This window comes from Microtus ochrogaster, chromosome 7 (genome assembly GCF_000317375.1).
Source record: "Microtus ochrogaster isolate Prairie Vole_2 chromosome 7, MicOch1.0, whole genome shotgun sequence".
NCBI classification, from domain to species: Eukaryota; Metazoa; Chordata; class Mammalia; order Rodentia; family Cricetidae; genus Microtus; species Microtus ochrogaster.
The window spans coordinates 52,690,307-52,701,438 of NC_022014.1; the positions used below are offsets into that span (position 1 = coordinate 52,690,307).

Consider the following 11,132-nt stretch of genomic DNA (forward strand, 5'->3'; position numbering starts at 1 on the left):
CAAGGACAGCCAGGTTTACAGAGTGAGTTCAAGGACAACGTGGTCTACAGAGTGAGTTCAAGGACAGCCTGGTCTACAGAGTGAGTTCAAGGACAACCTGGGCTACAAAATGAGTTCCAAAATAGTCAGGGCTACACAGAGAAACCCTGTCTCGAAAAACAAACAAATGAACAAAGAACAAGAAAAAAGGTTCAGTTCCCAGTTGGCACACTGGGCAGCTGTAAATCCAGCTCCAGGGGATCTGATACAATCTTCTGGACTATGTAGGCAGCTGCAATCACAAGTCCACACATACACATACAGGCAAAATATCCATACACATAAATTATTTAATTAAAAAAATTGAAGAGTAAAGTGCTGGGTTCAACCCTCAATCCTACAAATCAATCCATCAACCATTCAATAAATAAATGTGTTTACTATCTGTTGGCTTCAGAGACATTATTAACATTAATAAAAAAATTAAGCCAGGTAAATGGTGGCTCAGGCCCCTAATCCCAGCACTTGAGAGGCAGATGCAAGTGGATCTTTGAGTTCAAGGCAAACCTGGTCTACAGAGCGAGCTACAGGACGGGCAGGGCTATATAGAGAATCCCTATTTTGAAAAAAAAATAATAAGAAATATTTTAATTTCTAAGACGTATAACTTAAATTTTTTTCTCACTTTGTAATCCTCTAGATCCTAGAAAAGAGATTTAGATCCTTTTATTAAACTACGTGTTTTGAAGAGATCTGTCACCTTCTTACTTTTCAGATCTGCCACGGCACCATAGGTATCAGAGGTACTGCTGTCTTCTGTATTTTTTTGGAGTATGTACAGTTAAGCAAATAGACATGTACTTCTTTCCACGTACAAGGAGGACTTTGAACAGTAAGATGACTCTCAAGCACACTGGCAGCACACAGTACCAAGGGTGAGCAGAACCTGCTTTTCTAGGCTCCTATGATCTCAGCAGCTGCTGTAGAGACTCAGCCCTTTTTCCTCCCAGGATCACACAACTGTCTACTTCATAACAAGTCCCTCGTGATTAATGATCTTCTTCTGGAAGGCTCTATGATTGGCGCTGTCCCCAAATGAGAACACGGTGTGCCTCTTCTCCACTGCCCATGTTGACAGACCTGCACTGATTTAAAGGGTCTTGATGGCCAAACATCTAAGGGACAAGTCAACCTCTTTTCCCAGATCCAACTGCCCAAGAAGAAAATCTCAGACCCAGGTGATCAAAGCAAGAGAACTACCACATTTACCCATGCGAAAGGCAGATGCCTTCCAGAAAGGACCAAGGAAAGATGTCTACCATAGAATTCTCTAGCCATTTATACAAATAGCCAGTACAGTTTTCATTTTGGTTTGGTTTTGCTTTTTTGAGAGAGAGTTTCACTGTGTAGCTTTACAGCCTGTCCTGGAACTCACTCTGTAGAACGGGCTGGCCTCAAACACGCAGAGACCTGCCTGCTTGACTCCTGAGTGTTGAGATTAAAGGCGTGTACCACTATTGCCTGAAGAGCCAGTTTTCAAAGCTTTATTATTACGGAGATTATGGTAGATATATTTCAGGATTTAACTAGAGTTCTGTAGAGGAAGTCAACTTGTTATTATTTATCCTCTGGATTACTCTACTTGCTCCTTGACTTCTGATTCTCAATTTCATACTCATGATGCTAGTTTCGTGCAGCTACTGTGTTGGGTTGTCTTTTGTTTTTTTTTTTTCTTCTAGTTTTTCAAGACAGGGTTTCCTGTAGCTTTAGAGCCTGTCCTGGAACTAGCTTTTGTACACCAGGCTGGCCTCAAACTCACAGAGATCCGCCAACCTCTGCCTCCCGAGTGCTGAGATTAAAGGCATGCGCCACCACAGCCCAGAGTCTTGCAGCAACTGACCCCATGTCACTGACTTCCTCCTTGAGACTAGGTAAACATTCTAAGGGTAACTGTGGTAATTTTAATGTAACTGGCCCCCCATAAGCTCTAGGAAGTGGCATTATTAGAAGATGTGGCTTTGTTGGAGGAAATGTGTCACTGTGGGGGTGGGGTTGAGGTCTCTTATGATCAAGCTATGCCCAGTTGTCTCAGTTCACTTCCTGTCGCCTCCATATAAAATGTAGCCTCTCCATCACTCCAGCACCATGTCTGCCTACATGCCTCCATGTACACAATGATGACAATGGACTGAATCTCTAAACTGTAAGCCAGCCCCAATTAAATATTTCCCTATAGTACAATTAATAAAAATCCAGAGGCAGGTATTAGGGTTCAACCTGAAAGTTAAAAAAGCAAAGCAGTCAGCCACTGACTCTTACCTCTACCTCAGTCTGAAATGGTGACCAGGAATCTCAGAATGAGACTGTGTCTAAGAGCTGTCTCCTCTCTAGTTCTGGGATTAAAGGCCTGCACCAGCATCACCCAGTTTCTATGGCAAACTAGTGTGGCTGCTGGGATTAAAGGTGTGTGTTCCCACTGCCTGGTACGGCTGACCAGGCAGCTGTTTTACTCTCTGATCTTCACACAAGCTTTATTTATTAAAATACAAATGAAATATCACTACATTTTCCTTTATAAGAGTTGCCATGGTCATGGTGTCTCTTCACAGCAATAGAAACCCTATCTAAGACAGTAATCAAATGAAGAATTTTCAATAGCAGTTAGACAGTTAATCTTAAATAGTATGCTTAGTCATTTAATTAGAAACAAAACCAAAATGTTGATGACTTACCGAATTAGCAATGGCATGGATGACTCTTGAAAATCCCACAGCATCATTCAGTTCCTCCTAAGTAAAAGAACTAAATTAAAAACAAACAGAGCCAGCAAGAGGGCTTAGTAGGTAAAGGCACTTGCCACACAGGCCTCACAACCTGAGTGTGGCCCTCAGAACCCTGTAAAGGCTGAAGAAAAGTGACAGCTCCAAATGAACCCAAGTTCAGTTCCCAGCAGTCACATTAGAGAGATCACAATGCATTTCACGACAGCTTCAGGGACTCCCATACCCTCATCTGGCCTCTGCACACTCACTCTCAAGGATACACACAAAGCACACATATACACATAAATAAAATAATGAAAGTGGGGAGGAGAGATGGCTTAGTGGTCAAGAGAACTGACTGCTCTTCTAGAGGACCTGGGTTCAGTTCCCAGCACCTACAAGGCAGTTCACAGCTATCTTTGATTCCAGGATCCAGGGGACGTGACACCTTCACATCAGCTCACAGCTGTCTGTGACTCCAGGATCCAGCTCCCTCACACATTTACACATACTGGCTAAAACACCAATGAAATAAATAAAAATAAAACAAAATAATGAAAGTAAATCTTCGATGAGAGGTGGTGATAAACACCTTTAATCACAACACTTGGGAGGCACAGGCAGATCTCTGAATTTGAGGTCAGTCTGGTCTACAGAGCAAGTCCCAGAACAGCTAGGGCTGCACAGAGAAACCTTGTCTCAAAAAAAGAAAGAAAGAGAAGTACATATTTTCCTATTTTAGAGAATAAAAGAGCAATGTTAAATTACTCATTAATTACTTAATAACACTGAGAGTTTGCCCATCACTTTAAATATTGGGAAAGGGACTATCTATTTTCTGAATCGGGACCTCGTGCAGTTTATAATGGCCTTGAAGCTTGACCTTCCCACCTCCTGCTTCCAAGGGCTGGGTTCACCACATAGCTATAGGACCAAGCTATAATTTCTAAGTCAATCAAGGTGATTTACAAAATACAACAAGGCAGACAAAGTAGTGCAAAGCTGTGATCCCAGCAATTGGAAGACTGAGAAAGAGAACCAGGAACTGCCGTCTAACACCCTACTGGTCTTCAAAAACTCCAAACCAAAACAAACTGTAACAAGTAGCCATCTGCTTGTTAAACTGATCCAACAACTGTGATCCAGAAATACCTAGAAAGAAGTCAGTCCTGTGTACACTGTCACTTCTCACTAAATGAAACAGCAAGCGCACTCACCTGCTCCTTTGCATACTTCTCCTGCTCTCTCCTCTTGCGCTCTTCCTCATCCACTTTGCTGATAAGTATGTGTCTCTCCTTCTAAAAGACACAGCAAATGTACAGCTTTCTGAAAACACTGTACACCCCTTTAGCTCCAAAGGGCTGTGACTATCACTTCAAATGGCAATGTTGATGTATTGGGCTACATAATGAGTTCAAGTCCAGTTTGAGCTAGATGAGTCCATCTCAATAAGCCAAAAAGAAAACAGCCAAAAAGTTATCAGCCAAAGCATAAGCAAGCACAACAGAAGCTATTCTGAGATGATGCCCAAGCTGAGTGAGGACACAGGCCCCTCTGCATCTGCATGTGAGTGAGGACACAGGCCCCTCTGCATCTGCATGTGAGTGAGGACACAGCCCCTCTGCATCTGCATGTCATGCCACTTCCAGTGCTTTGTTTTCTTTCATTTTGTTTTTCAAGACAGGGCTTCTTGGTATCTTTGAAGCAAGTCCCGGAACTCACTACAGTACACCAGACTGGCCTTGAACTCAGAGAGCTGCCTGCCTAGGCCTCCCAAGTGCTGGGATTAAAGGCACTTGCTACCAACATCAGCAACATTTCTAGTATTTTAAGAATTCAAACTATGGCGCATACCTTTAGGTTCCAAAGCTACAGAGAAACCCTGTCTCAAAAAAAAAAAAATTCAAACTAACAAATGTCAACTGAAATCAACCACAAACTGTGCACACAAGCAAGACTTTAGTGATCAACAAGGTTATGTAACTTTTGACCATGAAATTTTAAATAATTAGTTTTAAATAAAGCATCTACATATTTTATGATCTTGAGAAAAACCTTAGAGGAGTATAGTCTTATTTCTATAAGACAATAAATCATTTTATATTTATGAGATATTTTATAGTCATTAAGTACACTGTAGGGCCAGAGACACGGCTCATGAGGGAACTCACCTGAGTTCTAGCCGGGCTTTTCTGACCTCCACATGCCCTAATTCCCACCAACACAGACACAGACATGAGCATGTGTGTGCATACATGCATACGTGCAGGTATAAATTCTAAGAGAAAAAGAGGGGCTAGAGAGATGGCTCAGCACTTAAGGGCATTGGCTGCTCTTCTAGAAGACCCAAGACTGATTACCAGAACCACATGGCAGTTCATAATTATCTATAACTCCAGTCCCAAGAGATCCAATTCCCTTTTCTGGCTGCCGTGGGCACTGCATACACATGGCAAACAGACATACATGCACATAAAATAAAAATAAACCTTTAATTAAAAAAGAAAAATGCATACTATATACAATGTATGTCTATATTAGATATGGGGAAAGTACTCTTCCACTTATACACTGAATCATTTTATTTGGTTCATTTTTGTTGCTTTTTGCTTTGTTTTGCTTGAGACAGGATCTCTCTATAGCCCTGGCCATTCTGGGAATCACCATGCAGACCAGGCTGGATGGAACTCAAAGAGATCGGTCTGCCTCTAAGAGCTGAAATTAAAGGAGTACACCTCCACTCCTAGCCTGAATCTTCATTTAAAAAAAAAAAAAAGCAGTAAGTGGGGTTTGGGGAGATGGTTCAGTAGTTAAGAGCAATGACTGCTCTTGCAGAGGACCTGAGTTCAATTCTCAGCACCTACAGATGGCTCACAAACATCTGTAACTCCAATTATGTTTGACTTACAGTGTCACATGTTACACAAACTAACACAGGCAAAGCATTTGTACACATAAAAACATAAACAGCCGGGCAGTTGTAGTGTACACTTTTAATCCAGCACTCTGGAGGCAGAGGCACGTGGATCTCTGTCAGTGTCAGGCCAGCCTGGTTTACAGGGCGAGTTCCAGGACAGCCAAGGCTACACAAAGAAATGCCATCTTGGAAAAAATAAATAAATAAGTAAATAAATCTTCTGAATTTCTGGGTTTTTTTTAAAGGCTGTAAACTACATTAGATTAAGACCATAATACTCAGCTCCGCTACAAATAAGGAACAGCAGGCTCGGAGAGGACAAATGGGTGGTCGGTCACAGCTCATGGGAGCCAGGGCAAAGGCACTGTGTCAGCTGACTGTCAGTATAACTTTTAGTTACCTTCTCAGTTTCTAACGTCTCAACATGAATGCCTTTGGGAAACCTAAACGGAAAAAAAAAGGAAAAACATATCAGTGTAGATTCAATGACTGCTAAAGCCCAAAGAATTCGACAAGCAGCCACGTGGTTATAAACTAAAGTTTTACTAAAATGGGACAATCACCACTACACTTTACAGTAAGATTTTACGAAAAGCCTACGGAAAACCGTTTTTCTGCCTCATCTCAGGCACTGGAATGTCATCAATTTCATGTGAACATTTTAGGATTTTAGCACTTTCTAAAATCCTTGGTATTTCATAAGATAGTCAACTCACTGTCACAGAGGACATCTTGCTTCTAATGCCTACTTTGTAACTGAAGTGTTTTAACACTGTCTGCAGACTTCATGGGGTGCACAAAGGGGAGGGCAGGGCGCTGCTAGGTTGCAGTTTGCCTTGGCGTTTGCAGCAGCCAAAGAAGAAAGGGATGTGCAAAGCACAGAGAGCAGATGTATGGATAGAACAAGATTATTCCCATGTGCACATAGCTGTCAGATTATTTTTTTCGTTTGGAGGGGCAGAGGGAGAGGGAGACACAGAAAACAGAGGGAGCTACGTATGCCTTAAGACAAATACAAAGTGGTGTCGGAGGAGTCCATTTAAGAACTGACTGGGGACATGATAGGGTCAAATCACCCATAACTGAAAACTTCATGAGCAATAGGACCAAAGATTATACTTTAGTAAATCCCAGTCCTTGAGAGCTCTCTCGCATCTAATTCAAATACTTACTTCCAACTCAAAGTCTGATAAATAAGTTTTCTTTGGAACCTATAAAACAAGAAAAGGAATTAACGTGGGCTATTAAGAGTGAACCCTAACGGATTAGTCAATGCTTGGGAAAGACTGAATTTACTGACCTCATTAGAATGTGGTGTGAATAACAAACACAGGCACATTTGTGAGGCAGAAAGACTCATCATGTGTTTTTAATCAGAATTTTAAAGTTATTATATTGCTTTTAAAGATAAGGTAGAAATTAGGATCAAACATACTGCTGCCTGCAGCTGCATGAAGAATTTAGAATAGACATCTGCATCCTGACACCCTTGTGAAGTGTGCCATGAGTAAAGGAGGAGAGATGCTAAGATGTTCTCTCACATGCTGACTTGGTTTTTCTCTGTAGAAAGAATTAAAAGAATAGAGGGGACCTGACAGTGAATCCTTCTCTTCTGAGATCCTCATATGGTTAGCCCTCCTTCAGGCTAATGACGCTGCTTCTGGGCACAACCTAAAGGCTCTGTCCAAGGATGGGACAAAGTATTGACTGTGAGTCTCAGTAGACAGACATTCCCACTGTGTCAGTGCGACAAGTCTTAGGAGCACATCTGTGAGAGAAGGGCTATAGGATGTTGTAGAAAGACCATACATGCTGGACACGGTGGTGCACACCTTTAATCCAAGCACTCAGGAGGCAGAGCCTGGTCTACAGAGTGAGTTCCAGACAGTCAGAGCTGTTACACAGAGAAACCCTGTCTTGGAAAACCAAGAATGAATGGAGGGAGGGAGGGAGGGAGGGAGGGAGGGAGGGAGGGAGGGAGGGAGGAGAAAACACACATCAAAAAGCAGAACTCCTCTCCTACAAAGGAATGCATGCAACAAACAGAAACTGACCCAGTGCACGGCTCTAAATCCAAGATCTTCTTCTCTTCATTTTGTAGGAAATCCTCTATCTTCTCTCTGATGAATAAGAATCAGACAAGGACCATAAGTACCTTGAAGGAATGAAGTGATCAGAACAGTCATTGTACTCAAAATCCATACTCAAGTAACCAGCAAGTTACATTCAAAAGCACAGGGCTGGGGTGAAGCCAGTGGCACAGCACTTGTCTAGCATGAACAAAAGCCTGAATTCTATTTTTGGAACATGCCCCCACATACAAAAGCAGTCTAGTTTTTTCCCTTTTTCCTTTTTTGAGACAGTCTCATGTATCTCATGTTGCCCTCAAACTTGCTATGTACTGAGGACAGCCTGAACATCTGCTCTTCCTGCCTCTACCTCACAAGTAGAATGCTAGGGTTACAGATGTGCACCACTGCACTCAGCTCACGCAGTACTGGAGACCAACCCTAGGCTTTGTGCATTCTAGGAAAGCATTCTACCAACTAAGTTACATTCCCAGCCCCAAGAACATGTCTTATGCTTATAGGTCTTTTTTCCAATAATCCAAGCATATCAAAAAGATAATCAAAGCCAAAGAAAATGGCAGGTGGTAGTGGTGCGCGCCTTTAATCAGGAGGCAGTGCAGGGGATCTCTGTGAGTTCGAGGCCAGCCTGGTCTACAGAGTGAGCTCCAGGACAGGCTCAAAAGCTACACAGAAGCTGGGCAGTGGTGGCGCACACCTTTAATCCCAGCACTAGGGAGGCAGAGGCAGGCGGATCTCTGTGAGTTCGAGGCCAGCCTGGTCTACAAGAGCTAATTCCAGGACAGGCTCCAAAGCTACAGAGAAACCCTGTCTCAAAAAACTAAAAAAAAAAAAAAAAGCTACACAGAGAAACCCTGTCTCAAAAAACCAAGAGAAAAAAAAAATTAAGGGGTAGAGATAACTGGCTGCTCTTCCAGAGTTCCTGAGTTCAATACCCAGCATCCACAAGGTGGCTCACAACTATCTGTAATGAGATCTGGTGCCCGCTTTTGACTGCAGGAATACATGCAGACAGAACACTACATACATAGTAAGTAAATTTAAAAAAATAAAAACAAAAAAAGGGTGTGTTTTTACATATGCTTTGTGTGAATTATTGCTGTCACTAGCGAAATTGAAACATCTTCTCAAACAATCAATATTAGATATGCAGAGACAAGAGTGCTTGCTATACAACCATGAGGGTAAGTGCAGATTCCAATACCAACAAGCCAGGCAGGACTTAACACACAGCTACAACCCCAGTGCTGAGAGCGGGCATGGCAAAGACAGGAGGATCACTGAGCCATGCTGACTATCAGCCTCGTTCAAGGAGAAGCCCCACCTCAAAAATAAAGCAAAGGGGGATACAGATGGATACCCAACCCCCTTCTCTGACCTCCTCAACCAGACACCCACACATGAGTGTATAAATACCACTTACACAATCTGTAAGTATTTTAAGAAAGAATTCATCAATACTAGCAATACACTTTGACTTTTCTAATAAAGCTACTATACTGGTGACTAACCTATATAAGACTAGATAGACTAGATACTCCTCCCAGGACACATTTTCTTGTCAAAACTTCACTGTGAAAAAAAAAAAAAAGTAAATACGGAACAACATTCTGGGAAGGTTTGGTCCAGACAGATCTGCACACCTGCTGAGGCCCTCACATAGCAGCATGGAACAGGCCCAAACACGATGCAACTTGCTGCTATTGGCCATATTTAGATAAGCCACAATTAAAGCCTGCAACTCCCGTGCACGCTCGTGTGAACACCTGTGCATATGAAGCACAAGTTGTGTGGAAGACAGAAGTCCTGCCACAATCAAGATGCTGCCTCTGACATCACACCTATGTAGGTACCCTGCAGGTGCTGCCCAAGGTGAGACAGCCCCCAACCCGTGTGGCATGTCATTTCAGGAACTTACACTACTTGGTCAATGAACTTCTTCTGGTCCTCAGGAACTGTCACAGGACATTTTGCCATAGTTCCTGCCCCATTGGCCTGAGAACGTTTTTCATCAAATTGCTCTCTCAGCTGTCTTTCTTCTTCTTGATTCAGATATGGAATTCCTACACATAATTTTTTAAAGGATACATTAGAAGACATAATAATTTCACAGAGAAAACTCTTCCTTTTAATTTATTTTTCCTTATGTGTTAAGTATGTGCCTTGTATGCAGGTGCCTGCAGAGATCAGAGAGGGCCTTGCACTCCCTAGAACTGGAGTTACAGGCAATTATGAGTTGTCAGATGTGGGTGATAGGAACCAAGCTCCACCCCCTTGGAAGAAAAGCAACCATTCTTAACTTCTGAGCCATGAAACTATTTTTGGTTGGTTGGTTCGTTTTGGTTTTTTGTTGGGGGTGTTTTTTTCTGTTTTTGGAGACAGAGTCCCACCATGTGGTCCTGACTCTCCTGGAACTCACTATGTAGACCAGGCTGGCCTTGAACTCACATAGATCTGCCTGTCTCTGCCTCCTAAGTTATGGACTAAAAGTGTGCATCACTATACCTGGCTCAAACACAAAAGTTTTTAACTAACTAAAAATCTATCATACTCAGAAAACACATTTTAACTATACTGTAAAAACAAAAACCACAGAAGGTAAGTGATCATTAGAGATGCTTGTTCATGTATTCACTCATCATTTCAATAACTACTCGGCCCTGATGCTGTTCTGAGCATTTATGAATAAAAACATGAAGGAAATAACAGAGGTAGCCTGTTCTGCCACAAAGGGAACTTCTGATCAAATGAGCAAAGGTCACTGTGAGGGAAAACCAAATGACAAGAAAAAAGATATGCAGAGCAATGAAGGGACCGCTCTAAGAGGGAGAAGCAAAGGAATCATCACTGGATGCTAACGTTAATTGACAACAAAATCAATCCGAGTTAGTATTTCCTCAAGAAATGCACAAAACTGGGCATTCCTAACCATCCTGTTGGATGTCAAAGTCACCCTGAGCAAGAGAAGGGCTAGACAGACCAACAACAACGCCAAGCTGGAGCTCAAGCTCCTAGAGAATGTCTGGACATCACAGAGCCTGTGACAGCCCTGAAGCTCCTGGAGAAGGTCCGGACATCACGGAGCCTGTGACAGCCCTGAAGCTCCTGGAGAAGGTCTGGACATCACGGAGCCTGTGACAGCCCTGAAGCTCCTAGAGAATGTCCGGATGTCATGGAGTCTATGACAGCCCTGAAGCTCCTGGAGAATGCCTGGACGTCACGGAGCCTGTGACAGCCCCAAAGCTCCTGGAGAATGCCTGGACGTCACGGAGTCCATGACAGCCCTGAAGATCCTGTAGAATGTCTGGATGTCAAGGAGCCTGTGACAGCCCTGAAGCTCCTGAAGAATGTCTGGACATCACAGAGTCTATGACAGCCCTGAAGCTC

General features: G+C 42.8%; 1 protein-coding gene across 2 annotated transcripts in view; it reads right to left on the reverse strand.

Annotated features, from left to right (window-relative positions):
- The window catches only part of Parn (poly(A)-specific ribonuclease), a 97,268-nt gene that overhangs the window by 76,293 nt on the left and 9,843 nt on the right, over positions 1–11,132 (reverse strand). The window contains exons 7-12 of one of the 2 annotated variants that reach the window (XM_005350340.2): positions 9,664–9,808; positions 7,713–7,778; positions 6,831–6,869; positions 6,059–6,101; positions 3,959–4,039; positions 2,712–2,768 (exon numbers count right to left, since the gene is read on the reverse strand). In XM_005350340.2, the coding sequence (XP_005350397.1) occupies positions 2,712–2,768; positions 3,959–4,039; positions 6,059–6,101; positions 6,831–6,869; positions 7,713–7,778; positions 9,664–9,808 (431 nt within the window). The remainder of the gene's footprint in view (positions 1–2,711; positions 2,769–3,958; positions 4,040–6,058; positions 6,102–6,830; positions 6,870–7,712; positions 7,779–9,663; positions 9,809–11,132) is intronic. The other variant, XM_026780698.1, reaches the window with a different exon arrangement.